Source organism: Python bivittatus, unplaced genomic scaffold (assembly GCF_059951505.1).
Source record: "Python bivittatus isolate LINGU-HERP-01145 unplaced genomic scaffold, Pbiv_v1 ctg000180_np1212, whole genome shotgun sequence".
Classification (NCBI taxonomy): Eukaryota; Metazoa; Chordata; class Lepidosauria; order Squamata; family Pythonidae; genus Python; species Python bivittatus.
In genome coordinates this window covers 2,463,917-2,477,796 of record NW_028277047.1, presented here as the reverse complement: position 1 = coordinate 2,477,796, position 13,880 = coordinate 2,463,917, and the positions used below count along the sequence as shown (strand labels likewise).

The 13,880-nt window shown below is 53.0% G+C and overlaps 2 protein-coding genes across 9 annotated transcripts in view; one reads left to right on the top strand and one right to left on the bottom strand.

The window, feature by feature from the left end:
* The window catches only part of UBAP2L (ubiquitin associated protein 2 like), a 31,573-nt gene extending 30,815 nt beyond the window's left edge, over positions 1 to 758 (bottom strand). For 3 of the 7 annotated variants that reach the window (XM_088137222.1, XM_088137226.1, XM_088137229.1), the window contains exon 1: positions 606 to 757. The gene's annotated coding sequence lies outside the window, so the exon portion shown is untranslated. Of the gene's footprint in view, positions 1 to 157; positions 388 to 448; positions 529 to 605 lie in introns of those variants that run through there. The other 4 variants (XM_088137227.1, XM_088137223.1, XM_088137225.1 and 1 more) reach the window with 4 other exon arrangements.
* A 565-nt stretch (positions 759 to 1,323) lies between these two features.
* LTAP1 (lipid transport auxiliary protein 1) lies at positions 1,324 to 5,465 on the top strand. 2 transcript variants are annotated; one of them, XM_088137230.1, is made up of 7 exons: positions 1,324 to 1,586; positions 2,009 to 2,110; positions 3,331 to 3,448; positions 3,552 to 3,605; positions 3,979 to 4,145; positions 4,271 to 4,329; positions 5,048 to 5,465. In XM_088137230.1, exons 1-7 carry the CDS (start codon positions 1,407 to 1,409, stop codon positions 5,265 to 5,267), a joined length of 900 nt encoding a protein of 299 aa, XP_087993356.1. In that variant the 5' UTR covers positions 1,324 to 1,406; the 3' UTR covers positions 5,268 to 5,465. The 2 variants fall into 2 exon arrangements, with proteins under 2 accessions (XP_087993356.1, XP_007429172.2); XM_007429110.4 differs by having other exon boundaries at positions 1,329 to 1,586; positions 5,072 to 5,465.
* The last annotated feature ends 8,415 nt before the right edge of the window (positions 5,466 to 13,880 follow it).

Sequence of the window (13,880 nt, the reverse complement as noted above, 5' to 3'; positions counted from 1 at the left end):
CGCCCGGGCAGGAAGGGCCGGAGCTGCTGGGAGGGGAGGGAGGGGCCGGCCGGGGGGCCCCCGCGGCGGAAAGCGCCGGCCGGGCCTCGGGATGGGTCGGGGGGAAGCCGGAGGGCGAGAGGGGGAAGCGCGGCCCGAGAGAAGGAAACCGGCCTACCCGGCGGCGAGCGAACCCACGACGATTAGGCCCGGGAGGGGCGAAAAAGAGAGCCTTTTTCCCCCCTTCCGGCCGTCCGGCGGGGTCGCGTCCGACTTTGGCCTCCCCTGGCTCGGCGGGGCGCACTACGCGAGTCCCCGGCTTCGTCCCGGCCGACTAGGCCGCGGCGGCGGCGCTCCGGACCGGAACTGCCCGCCTCCTCACGCCCCCTTCCTCCCCTCAGGCCGGGAGGAAAGGGAACCCAGGGGCCCCGGCCGAGCCGCCGCGCTCTCCGCCCGAGGCGCCAGATACCCGCCTCCGCCGCGCCGTCGGTCCCTCCGGTTCCCGGGAGCCCGGATCGCCTCATAAAAGTAAACCAGGGATTATCGGGGAGGGGGAGGGGAGGGGGAGGCGGGGCCGGCTCTTAAAGGGCCCGCGCGCCATTTCCGCAGCCGCCGCCGCCTTTTACCTGAGCCTCCGCCGCTGCCGCCACACACACTGACAACTGAAGCCAGCGCGGGCGCGACCGCCCCCTTGGCCACGTGACGCGCGGGGGGCGGGGCGAGGCGCGCGGGGACCGCCCACGTCAGGTGGCCGCGGCACGCCCCCTTCTTCGAGCGAGGAGGCGGGGGCGCGCGAGGGCGCCTGCGCGGGGGCTCTCCCTCCCTCGCGCTGTTTGTTTTCCTCGGTTCCCTTCACCCCGCCTTCGGGCACGTGACTCAGTTTGGCTTTCTTTTTTTCCTCTCTCTCTCTGTCCCCAAGCCACCCACCCACCCTTCTCTTTCTACCGTCGTGGAGAAAGAGAGACTCGGCGATATGACATTTCCGGCTCCTGTTCGACAGACGACCTAATGCGGGGTGGCAACGCGAGCGAGGACCGACGAATGGGAAAGGGGGGAAGTCCGCCGATGCTGGTATGTCCCTTCTAATCCGTCGTCTCCGCACGGGCCAATCTCTTCTTCTTGGATCGCTCAGGGGGCTGCCCCCACTTCGCTTTCCTTTGGTAACCGGAAGTTTTGCACATAGGGGGACTCTCCTTTACCTTTTCCCTTTGGCTTCCCAATATGGCCGCCCGAGCCACTTTTCTCTTTATGATTTCGCCTTCTTCCGGTCAGCTGAGCCCAGCTTCCCTTTTTTTACCCTTCCCGACCTCGCGGGCCTGACGCCCGCGGGAGGCGTGGCCTTGGCCACGTGACCGGGCGCGGGCGGCTTCGGCGGCGGCCATGTTGTGCGGCCCTGAGGGCGGCCGGGCCAGGTGCCGCGCCCGGCCATGGCGGGCTCCGCTTCTGCCGCCGCCTCTGCTTCGTCGTCGTCCTCCTCCTCCTCCTCCTCCTCCTCCTCCTCCTCCTCCTCCTCCTCTCCCTCTTCTCCGTCCTCCTCCTCGCCGGCCCCGTCCAGCAACTGGCTCTCCGGGGTGAATGTGGTGCTGGTCATGGCCTACGGGAGCCTGGTGAGGCCAAACCGCTCCCCTCGCCGCCTTTCGCCTTGGCCCCTTTCCTTCCCTGCGGGACTACACTTCCCATCGTTCCCAGCGGGGAGATCCCTCCCTCTCCGAGGACTGAAAGCCAGCAAGCGCGGGGGTGGGGGGCGTCGTCCATCCCCTGTGGCGGCGGGCGATGGGCTTTGCAGTGCGGGACCCCAGCGGGGGAGAGGGCGGGGATGATGGGAGTTGTGGTCTGCCGCGCTGGCGGCGGCGGGCCTTGGAAGGGGCGGAGGCGGGGGCTCCTCCGTTCCTCCCCCTGGTTTTCCTCGCGGTTCAAGCTTCCTTCTGGGACTCAGGCCTTCGGGGTCATCCCCGCCACAACCCTGCGAGGTAGGCCGGGCCGCCCCAGGCTCTTGCTGACGGGCCGCCCTCCCTTCGCCCCCCTCCAGGTCTTCGTCCTGCTCTTCATCTTCGTCAAGAGGCAGATCATGCGCTTCGCCATGAAGTCTCGCCGGGGCCCCCACGTGCCTGTGGGGCAGCACGCCCCCAAGGTCTGTGGACAGCCGGTGGCTTTTGCCCGTTGCTCGCTTGCTTGCTTGCTTTCTGGGCTGGGGGGGCTGTTCCTTGGGATGGGTTAGCCTCGGGCAGGGATAGAGGGGTCTCCTCTGGGTGCAAAACAGCAGCCGCGGGCTGGAAGGGTGCAGGGCCGTACCCCGAAACAGGCTCGGGGGCTGCGGCTCCGGCAAGGGAGCATCGCGGCGCCCGTTGAACGAGCTGCGCCTTTTCGCGGGCTCAGAAAAATCCACGCCGGAGTTCCCAAAGCATTACAGAATGACCCGCTACCGCCTGGGAACATTTTCCCGAGACGCGAGGGCTCCCTGAAACCCCGCTAAAGATCCAGCTCCTTGAACAAGTAGCCAACAGGTCCGGCGATTGCACCCTGCTCCGAACCCCTCATCAGTTTCAGATTTGAACGCTGCAGCCCCCCTGTGCTGATTCCCCCATCAGGAGCCTTTTAGCATGTGCGTTTCCTCTTGTTACGTTAGGGAGGCCTGATCTGTTTAGGAAGCTCAGCGCCCTGGTTGTAAACTTTTGCATCCCATCTGATGTCAGCATTGAGCCTAATCGTAAAAGCTGTTCTGAAGCCCAAATTTAATAAAAGCTGGTTGCTCTCCAGCGTGAGAGACGCTGAAAGATTTGGGAGATTGTTCCCTAGTGTGGGGGAAAAAAGACCACAGAACCGTGCGGGATTCTGAGGAGTTTAGAATATGGTATTCAGTGAGTAGTAACTATCAGTATAAACATTTACTATAAAGTAGTAAACTTTTACTATTTATATTTTGCTACTTTCCTCAGGCAAGTCCTCTAGACTGTCGATGAAATAATCATTTAAAAAAGCAACATCCGAAAAGTTAAAAATGGTAAAATCAGTGAGACGCTTGGCAAAAAAAGAGGCACCTTTACAGATAATTTATAGATTGTCTGAGACTTGATCCAAAGTAACTCCAGAGGGAGTGCATGCTACAATCTGACGCAGACCTCTGACCCCAGGAGCGCCGTCTTCGTTTTCTCTCTGCAGATCTCGACCGGTTCATAACAGGAGAGGCAATACGTTAGTTCCTTAGTACTTAATACACGAGGAATAGATTCCTCTGTAGTTGAGAGTAATCTGTCTTTAAACACAAGGTGGCAGAGTTTGAATGGGAGATTAGTGACATGCAGTGCTAACCGGTGTGTCCTCTTTCTTCCCTCAATCGCTTTCTGCATTCAGGGACTCAAGGAAGAGATTGACATCCGACTATCGCAAGTTCAGGACATCAAATACGAGCCCCGACTGTTGTCGTACAATGACACCCGGCTGCTACAACTTGAGTCACCCAGAAGCCCATGTACTGTGCTTAGGGATCTGGGGGGACAAGGGCACAAGCGTGGGGTATCATCTGCAGCAGAGGACATCTTGCCCCAACTTAGGTTTCTCTGCTTCCTTTTCAGTTCCTTATAACTACGTGTATCGGATGAAAGCTTTGGATGCGGTCAGAGATTCAGGTAAAATCAACAAGCGACTATCCACAGAGCAACAGCGGGTCTGTTTTTAGTGTTTTGTTTCATTTTAGCCATCGTGGTCTCAGTGGTCAGGGTGAGGTGTAAGAAGATAATTGGGGGGTTGCTATTTTGGAAAAGGCATTTGCTGCCTCTGTTTCAAGAAACTTTTTTTAAAAAATATGTCTTTATTAGACATTGTAGAGAAAATGTACTCACCGGAAAGGAAGTTTCTACACCTGAGTGAAGTATTTGCTCCATTGCGGGATTTCACGTAGCCAGCAAATCCAGGCTCTTGAGTTCATTGCAAAAAAGGTAGTTGGGTGAACCCTGCCGAGCGTGTCATGTGAACGAGGCTCTCGTGTGCTTCTCTCCGCAGAGATCCCGTACTCCACGGAAGGCAGATACCCCAGGTCGTTGATCGGGAAAAACTTCCAGGCCTACCTGCTGGACCTCCGCAACTCCAGTACCCCTTTGAAAGGGATCCGCAAGTCTCTGATTGACAACCTCCTGGACGGGTACGATAACGCCCGCTACGGGACAGGGGTGAGTGTGGCTTTCCAGAGGCCCTGCAGAGCAGGGCTGAAACATGATTGCGTTCTGCCATTGCGATCGGTCCTTCCAGTTTGGGCAGCTTTAAAGATTTTTTTTTTCCTGTTTTTCTGCCATAGACTTTCGGCAAAGTAGAGTTCCTCAAGTACCAGGAAGCATTGTATGAGCTGGCAACAATGTAAGTTGGCAGTGGGCTAAGGGTGGGGAAGGGGGAGAATTTGAACTAAAGCAGAAGGGGACTTTGAAAGAATTGGCCCCAGGATGGTGGGGCCAGACAGCCTGTCCTAACAGAACCAGATCTTTGTGCTAGAGCACATATTTTGCAAGTAGAACTACGCAGCTTCGATCCACAGAAAGGAAGGGGGCTGGAACAGTTTCCCCGCAGTGGAGTTTTCTGTAGTGTGGACTTCAGCTCCCAGAATTCTCCGGGCCACGGCTGAGAATTCTGGGAGCCGAAGCTGCTCTGTAAGCATGTGGATTTCACCTCCCACAATTCCTTGGCTCACTGCTGAGAATCCTGGCAGCCGTGCACAGATCCAGCACTTAATAGGGGTAACCCTCGCATCTGCAGTTGGGCCTGAAATGCAGCAGTTTTGAAACGGTTCCTACTGAATTGAGCCTCCTGGGAGTGGAATCTCACCCTCTTGGGTTGGCTTGTCATGCAGAGATAGAGCCCCCACTCTTCTGATCGATACGGTCCAACCATCCTGGGATTCAGGACTAGCCTGAAGTGATTCCAGTCAAACGCTGAAGCCAGACCATAGCTGCTGAACAGCATGGCTTGTTGTCCGAATGGTGCCACGGTGTTCATCCCGGGGGTTGGATGCGGGCGTGGCTGGTGGGGCTGCATGCCATCAAGGCTCGCTAGCCAAGGTTTGTGGGTCGGCCTGTTGCAGAAACCCAGCCTTCCTCTCCTGCAGCATCAAAGCCCGAGGCGGGAGCAGTCAGCGGCAGCACCAGTCGGCGGCCAAGGACCTCACCCTCTCGCCCGACCTTTCCAGCCCGACCATCCAAGTCACCTACCTCCCCTCCAGCCAGAAGAGCAAACGGGCCAAACATTTTCTGGAACTGAAAAGTTTCAAGGACAACTACAACACCCTGGAGAGCACCCTGTGACCTCCGGCCTGGACTTGAGACACCCATGCCCGGGAGGGAGCACCAGAAAGGGCACCGCTTTCTCCGCTGGACCAAGAGAACTGGTTGCCTCCGCGCGGGCTTGGCTAGCCCTTGTGGCTAGCGGCTGGTGTTTGGAAGCCATTCCCTGCTGTGAAAAGATTGTGGGATGGCCGGGGGGGGGGGAAGCTGACTTCCCACCTCTGAAATGAGCCCATGTGATTTTTGTAAATAAGCCTCTTTTCTTTTGTTACCTCTTATTTATTTAAAGACTCGCTCTCTCCGCATGCCGAACGAGCCAGAATGGGCCAGAGATCAAGTTCACGAGACTTTTCCCTCTCGATGGACCTTGCTGTCTTTCCTCCCTGAATTCTACCCCTCTGACGTTTGAGGGAAGGTGGCCTTGCCTTCCACGGCGTGGGCGCGGTAGATACCCAGCCGCTAAGGCAAGAGATGGTCCGTGTTGTGTGAGACGTGTCCAGTGGGGCCTTTCCACGTTCTGGAGCAGGAAGTGAGCAGGCAATTGAACATCGCCCTTGTCCAAGAGAAGGGTTTTCTCCCCTTTATACCTAGTGGCAGGAAGCACTTGAGAGCACCCCCCAATGCGAAGCAGCACCATGCCCAGCGCCCTTCGAAGACGCGTCGTCTGTTCAGACATCGTTCCTGCACAAGCTTGCTCAGGCGTCTCTGAGTTGGGCTGTTTAAAATAAAACGGGCAGTTTGCCCTTGCACACCTACCTCCTTTGCCTTTTCTGTTCGAAGCAGGTTTATGAAAGTAAGGAAACCTGGCGTGGGTGGGTTGGAGGGAGAAGAAATCAGCTTTGGAAATGTTCTCTCCTACGGCGTTTTTCCATTCTGTAATGACGGGCCGGGTGATTTATTTTGGTGGGAGCTGAGTCTGTGCTGGCCAGAAGGTGGCATCTTTCTCAGAGCAATGGTGAATTTTGCACGGCTTCCTTTGGTTTCGTGAGGGGGTGAGGACCTCCAGACAAACACCCTTTGAAGCAAAGGAATGGCAGCTTTTTTAAAAAAATGTTTCTTGATACAGGCAGGGACCTTTGGCCAAAGAGCAAAGGCATTGCTGCCTACGCTCGTTCTGATTTCTTGATAAGGTGCTCTCCCGTTGCGGATTACACCAAGTTGCAATAAACATTGCATGTGAAAACCAACCCTTGTTACTAAAAACCTTATTGATACCACACAGCGAGAGAAGCGGAACAGTTTTTCACCTGTGCTGATGGAAATTCAGTGCTTGACTGATTTTTATAGCTTGCTTGCTTGCTTATTTATCTATCTGCGTCCCAGCTAAAGCAATGCTGTCTAAAACGTTTAATATTTTTATTTTTAAATGTTGCTTTTACTCTTTGGAGGTCCTCCAAAAGCTGTTGGTTAACTAGTCTGGAGAATAGATTGACCTTATTGACAAACTCAAACTCTAGGCCGCAGATTGTTGAATAATCAGGACAGTTTGCTGAAATCTGGCTTGGCGAATAACAAACTATGATTTGCTGACCCCACAGTCGCCTGGGTCACCCGTCGCGCTACGTCCAAAAGTGTTTTTCAGACTTGATGGGTTCCCCCATCAAGACAAAAAGGAAACACTGCCTTTGCACAAAATGTGAACCCAGCCACAATTTTTAGTAACCCTGGAAATCTGTTTACAGCTTAGTCCCGAAAGAAGAAAGATCAGTTGGTATAAAAGCATCATGGCCTATTTACCCTTTTCTTCCTTAGACTGTTCATTTATTTCATTTATTTGACAAATTTATATAGCTGCCCACCTTGCACTTCGTAGTGCGATTTAACTGAAGATGTGTGAATCCAGAAATTGGAAAGGAAATGGATGGGCCAATCCTTTCTTGGCCAAAATCTTTTTTTATTTGATTCTCCTGTGTATAACCAGATCTTGGTTTTTCCCTGCAAAGGGCGAATTATCAGCTCCAAACCAATCAGCGTTGCAATTGGATGTCTCAACTTGCGTTCTCTGTCTTTGTTGGTCCACTGGAAGCCAGCTGACGTGACCCAGCTTGAGGGCTCATCAAACAAGAAGGGGGGTTGCTCCATTTTGAAGCAGTCTTGTCAGTTAACAGAATCAGGCACCCATATGATGACCCCCGGGGCTCCAAAGTGCCAAGGTCACCAGGGAAACTGGGAGGACCACTTGGGTGGGTAAGCTTCATTGCACGGTTGGAGGCATCTTGGGACCATTCAATTAACAGAGATGCATTCACGTATTCTATTGATATGGGTAGTCTTGGTGTCTCCTCTGAAAGGGGTGCCCCCCCACTTCAACAGTTGCCCTTGAAAAGAAAGCAAGAACTTCAAGAAGACCACCTTCTTCTAAGTTGAGGTTGACCACCCACTCCCAGGACTTAAGTTGACTCCAGTTCCTTGCATGTATTTGGAAAGTTGACAGCAACTGGGGAGGTGGGGTATCTTCATGATGTAGCCCGCCAGCTCTTCCTGGCCAGCTGTCCCGTTCTCAAGGTCGATGGGGTGTGCCCACCCAACCATGTGCCCTCAACGTTGCAGGGGAACGTCCATCAGTGGATGAACCAAGAGATCGATAAACTAGCATTCTAGCTTAATCAGTGGTGGAACCAGGCTGGTGGGGTGAGGGGATTGAGAAGAATTGGGGTTGAACTAATGTCCAAAGACACGTGACAATCGCCTGTGATGGGTCAAACACAGCCCAGTCTTTCAGAAGCGTACCCATCAAATAGGACAACGCTTACTTTGAAAGGGGGACAGCAATTTTTCCATCCTGGTTTAGCCATCGCACAGGTTTATATCTCTGGAACGGTTGCCACACCGCCTTCAAAGCTATCCTTCCTCACAAATTGAAACTGGTTTTCCGTAAGCCACTAATGTTAGTTCAGGCAAACATAGGCTGGCCATCTGGAGAACGTTGCAGGAGGAGAGCCGGATTAGTCTATGGTGGCCCCAGATCAAAACAGTCTGGGTAGCACTTTTTAAAATTTTATTAGCGCATACGCCTTTTAATAAAAGTGGTTAGTTAGACCAGATGCTGGTCGTTGGGGAAGTAACTTAAAAAGGGGAAAAAAACACATTCTGTCCTGCTGTGGGTTTATTGTCCCTATATCTTAGAACATACAAATCAAATGTGACATAAATTGATTCAGGTTTTCTTTTTAGCTGTGGGGCCAATTACTGCAAACCACTATAAGCTTCTTAATCCTTGATGAATGAATATTAATCATGCTTCTTTCAAGCACAGTTAGGCTGAATTATCCCCATTAATTCAGTAAGATCAGGCGTGCTTTTCAAACGTGGGAAGTTGTTCTGGCTGAAGCATTTATACCCCCACAATAAAAGGGCTTTGAAATAAAAAATATGTTTACTCCAGCCTGCTCTTTATTTGCTAACTGGGTTCACGACGTCCTTCCTTATAGATTTCTTTCTGTTTCACAAATGCTCTGGACAGAAATTTCGAGTGAGGATGGGTAAAAAGTTTGTCGTTCTCGGATCATGACCTGGGTGCTCTTGCACACCCCCACCAGTTTGTGGGTGTGTGTTCTTTAATTCCAGTTGTTTTTGCATTTAATTCATTCTGTAACTTGTTCACGCTTGTCTTTTTGCGGTCAGGCCAAATCCCTTCTCTGGAATTGTATATTTTCAGGAGCAGAATTCCACAAGATTTTGCTTTTTCCGGAGGAATCCACCAAGGTGTTTTCTCCCAAAGGAGAGAAAACAGGTTGGCATTGGTGGGCACCCGGAAAAAAAAGGCCCGGTCCATCCCCTTTGTGCTTTAGTCAAAGAACGGTAGCCGGTCCAGAGCCCAGAGATATTGATGGGCTATTGACAAGGCTCAGAGGTGGGGCAAGAAAAATCAATCGGGATCATTGATCTCCGAGAGCGCATGGGGAGGATCACAAAGAGGGGCACAGCCGGTGCGCCTCTCTGGGGCCGGAGGGCAGCAAGGGAGGGTTATAAAGGGAGCGCTTGGCGAAGCCGCGGTGGGAGGCCAGCAGGGCCCTCCGTGCAGGTGAGTCTCGGGAAATTTAGGAAAGGTACCGACCACGGAGCCTGCTCCGTGTGTGGACGTGGCAGAGCGGGCGGATAAAGAGGATAAAGCAGATTCTGTTTCTCCAAGTGGGGCTCATCCTGGCACTGAATTTAAACCGCTGTCCCCCGCTGGTCCGTTTTGGTCAGCGCTGAACCCCCAGTGGCGTTTTCGGCAGAACGTCTTTTGCTGGCTTTATTTCCAGGGGGCTCGATGACACCGCGTCTGCAGGAAGCGCGATGGGCTTTTCCCCAGTTTTCCCGGCTTTGGCCCCAAATGTGCTACCCTGTTTGCTTTGGTAGATGGCCAGATGCTTTGGGATGCTTATACATCTGCAGGGGAAGACAGCGACCTCCTTCCCGCTGTTTGTCTGGTTCTGATATTTAAAGGTAGACTGCATCTGAATGCAGAGGTTCCATTTTGCTGCCGCGACTAACACTTTTTCTCCACGAATGTGGTAACCACTTTCTTAAAGCCATCCAAGCTAATAACCTTTCCTTCCTTCCTTCCTTCCTTCCTTCCTTCCTTCCTTCCTTCCTTCCTTCCTTCCTTCCTTCCTTCCTTCCCTTTCTTTTCCTTCCTTCCTTCCTTCCTTCCTTCCTTCCTTCCTTCCTTCCTTCCTTCCTTCCTTTTCCTCCCTCCCTCCCTCCCTCCCTCCCTCCCTCCCTTCCTTCCTTCCTTCCTTCCTTCCTTCCTTCCTTCCTTCCTTTCTTTTCCTTCCTTTCTTTTCCTTCCCTTTCTTTTCCTTCCTTCCGTCCTTCTCCTTCTTTTCCTTCCTTCCCTCCCTCCCTCCCTTTCCCTCCCTCCCTTTTCCTTCCTTCCTTCCTTCCTTCCTTCCTTCCTTCCTTCCTTCCTTCCTTCCTTCCTTCCTTCCTTCCTTCCTTCCTTCCTCCCTCCCTTCCTCCCTCCCTCCCTTTTCCCCTCCCTCCCTTTTCCCCTCCCTCCCTCCCTCCCTTCTCCTTCTTTTCCTTCCTTACTTCCTTCCCTTTCTTTTCCTTCCTTCCGTCCTTCTCCTTCTTTTCCTCCCTCCCTCCCTCCCTCCCTCCCTCCCTTCCTCCCTCCCTTCCTTCCTTCCTTCCTTCCTTCCTTCCTTCCTTCCTTCCTTCCTTCCTTCCTTCCTTCCTTCCTTCCTTCCTTCCTTTTCAATCTCTCTTCCCTTGGATTTTCCTTCAGTCTCATTGTTAGGGTGCTAGCAGATCAAATTCTTAATTCCTGGTCTTCAGCTGTTGAATGCTAGTCAAATTATCCATCTAGACCATTACCTATTATTTAAAATGTCCTGATCTCCTTAAAAGAAGCAGAGGAAGAGAAAAAATAAAAGGGGAGAAGACAATTTCTTTAAAAAAAAAAAAAAGCAAAAGTATGTATATTTTAATTATAGTTTCACTTCAAAGGGACGCAATTCTTTGCTGCCGGTAGCTCTTTGCAAGCCCCAAGTGAAAGAAAGACATGGCTTTTTAATGGCTCACCAGAACAAGGCGAGCCAGGTGAGTGAAAGACGGAGCATCTGGGGCTATCTGGGTTAGCTTTAATCTTGGTTAGGGTTTTTCCCCCCTCTGGGGGACAGAGAGATGTTTTAATATATTGCGTAAAACCAACCTGTTCAAGTCATTTGAGTTTCTAGAAGAAAACAGGTTATCTAAGTCCTTGGGTTAAGTGTGTGGTGGGGTTTCAGCCAATAGGTGCAAATCTGGCAGAATGAAAGGAGCGTGGTTCCATCCAGTAACGCTCCAGCGGTTCTAGATCAGGGGAATTTAATTCGCCCAAGCAACGATTCCTCCAACGTACAGCGGTTGCATAGGCAAGAGGCGCTACCCCAAATTGCCGTGATCTTTCTTTTCTCTGTCTTTTGCAGTTCCGTCCTGGCCTGGAAGAGGCCCCACGGCTTTGCGTGCCCGACTTTCCGCTGCCCAGCCTCTGTCTGATATGTTTGATATTAAGTTGTTCTCCTGGGAAACCCAACTAAATATCAGACATATTCCGACAGCGACTGGGTTGGTTCGACACCCGTCAGGACCATCCTCTGGATAGATCCAGGGTCAGTCTTGGGTCTTCGGCCTCCCTTTCTGCGACTGAAGTGACCATCTCCGATCCGGGGGGGGTTGGGGAAAAGCCTGGGGAGGAACTGAATTCTGGCCTGGAGATGGAGGTAGGAGAAGAGATTCGAAAAGGGGGAAATGTGAGAAAGAGACTCAGAGCCTTGATTTTGCCATCCTTCAAAAGGGGCGGTTTGGGAGAGGCTTTCAAAGTCCTGCTCCTGAACTCCACCACAATCAAGTAGCTTTCCTGGGATCCCTGTGGGGTCGGTTTTTAAGCAGGCCTACCTCGAAGGGCTGGCGTGCACCGGTGAGAGATCTCAGCTCTGTTTGCAGACCGGACGTGCAGATTTCTGCAGCGAGCGCCGATCTGGAGTCTCTCGGCATCGCGGCGGCACGTCTGACCGTTGGAAATGTTGGCTCGTGTAACGGTGCGTGGGAACGGCCTCGGGAGACAGGAGGGAGAGCCGCAGACTGGACAACTGGTGTGTAAAAGGTGGCTCAGCCCACAGAAGGAAAAGGGACGTGGGAAGCATCTCAGAAGGGGCCCTGCCTAGTTTTCCGCAGAGCAAAAAGATAGAAGGAGAGAAATACTTTCAGTCTTGCAAGATTCTCTTAGTGGAACCTGACAATAAAGATAGAAATCGTATTCATTAGTTGTGCTTCTAGCCTGGACTACCTTGCAGGGCTGACAGATCTGCCTGGGAGAAAACTCTCTGTTTGCCCTGCAGCGAATCTGAATTTTCTGCCTGCCTTCCTGCGCCTCCATCTTTCCAGCCCGGACTGTGATGAGTTTAAGCCCCGCTTACTTTAGTGGAGAATATTTGCCTCCTTGTTCCGACATTACCCAAAGATACGACGTGGGTACGTCGTGGGAACTCCCGTCCCCTCTCTCTGCTTAGCCTTGCAGCTTCGAAATCCAAAGCAAGATGCAGTGAAGCTTTAGAGCATTGGGGGGTGGTTGAGGGGGCCCCGAAGAGGAACCCCGATATGACATCAATGCAGGGGGGCCCAAGAGCAACTCTTGGGGAGCATGGAAAGGGAATTGCCAACTCTCCGTGTTGAAACTGACTAATGGAAACCAGAACCCTTGGATAAAATTGGCACGGAGTTTGGCCCTCCGCTGCCCTACGGCGGGTAGGGCCGGGCAAGAATTGTTCTCGGGCTATTTAAAGCAGGGGGATAGGATGTCAGCGGGACAAAGCAACGAGGACGAGATCGGACGGGCGAGGCCTCGAGTCCTGAATGGGCAGCCCAGGCTGGTGACCTTACGCCGTCGGGACCTGCTTTCCTTGAAGAGCTAGGCTTTTGCTTGCAAGGAGGAGGGCCGAGGAGGGTGGCGGCTGCCATTCAGCTTTCTCGAATCTCCTTGCGGGATGCGGGATGCGTGTCCTGAATTGCATTTCCTTCAGAAAGGTTTTTCCTGGGCCACGGATCCTACCCAACCGGGCTGATATCATACGCTTGGTTTAGGAAATAAACCCCCAGGGATTGGGTTTGAGCCAGACGCTAAGCCACGCTGTTCCGTAGAGGAACGGCCATGTCTTGTTAATCCCCTCTAAGATTATAATCTCAGTTCACTGAAAGGAAGAAGCACTCCCATCCCCAGGCTGGGGTGAGCCATTCAGTTGTACTTAGCGGTGGAGAAGAGATGGTCAAACTCCCCTTTGCTTTAAAGGGAAGATGAGCTCAGAAATGGGATCGGCGCCCGATGAGCCGTCGTTTCCACCCTGGAGGAGCCGATGAAAGGCGAGGATGGAGCAAGGGACGAGGAAAGACCCTGAGACACGGGGGAACGTCTTCGAAGGAAGCGAGGATTTGATCTGGCGCGTCGAGCTGGGCACAGGCGTGCCCACGAGAGTGGGCATCAACCGTGCAAGGCGTCAAGAAAGCGGGTGCTAATTTTCCTTAGAGTGTTTTAGATTATCTGGAGGAGGGTTTTTCAACCTTGGGAACTCTAAGAGGTGTGGACGTCCATTCCCAGAATTCCCCAGCCAGCACAGCTGGCTGGGGAATTCTGGGAATGGACGTCCACACCTCTTAGAGTTCCCAAGGTTGAACAACACGGATCTGGAGCTAGGTGGGGTCCCCTGAAGCAGGGGATGAGCCAGAAAATCAGGACTGGAGAGTGGACAGCGTTCAAAAAGGAACCTGTCAGTTCACGGGGGAGGAAGGCGGTTCACGGGTGTGAACGCTGCACCCCTGCGTGCCAGAGAAAATGCCCCCTGGTCCACATTGGGGGGGAGAGGGAAGTTGGTGAGAAAGACGGGCCCCCAAGGAAGAGGGGGTTTCCAATCATAACCCCAGAGTCTAGAGCTGGTAAGGTTGTGATTGGGCTAGGTTTTTAGGGTAACTTAACCCTTCCGACCCGGCTTAGCGGGACGCCCGGTCCCCGCCAGAGGGCTGATTCACACGGCCTCCGAAACCCGCTTCTTAAATTCCGGTTTCTTGAACCAAAGTGCCCGCGTTCAACCCTGTCGTAAGGCCTGGCTGGCAAGCCTCTTCAGCCAAACTCGAACAACCCCCCGGCTTTTTGCCGAAGAGGCAAACCTCACC

Excerpts from the sequence above, each read along its gene's own strand:
- LTAP1 (XM_088137230.1), top strand. The coding sequence starts at position 1,407 with ATGGCGGGCTCCGCTTCTGCCGCCGCCTCTGCTTCGTCGTCGTCCTCC. Across the intron at positions 4,146-4,270 it reads ACGCCCGCTACGGGACAGGG|ACTTTCGGCAAAGTAGAGTT; the intron begins GTGAGTGTGGCT and ends TTTCTGCCATAG. Across the intron at positions 4,330-5,047 it reads TTGTATGAGCTGGCAACAAT|AAACCCAGCCTTCCTCTCCT; the intron begins GTAAGTTGGCAG and ends GGCCTGTTGCAG.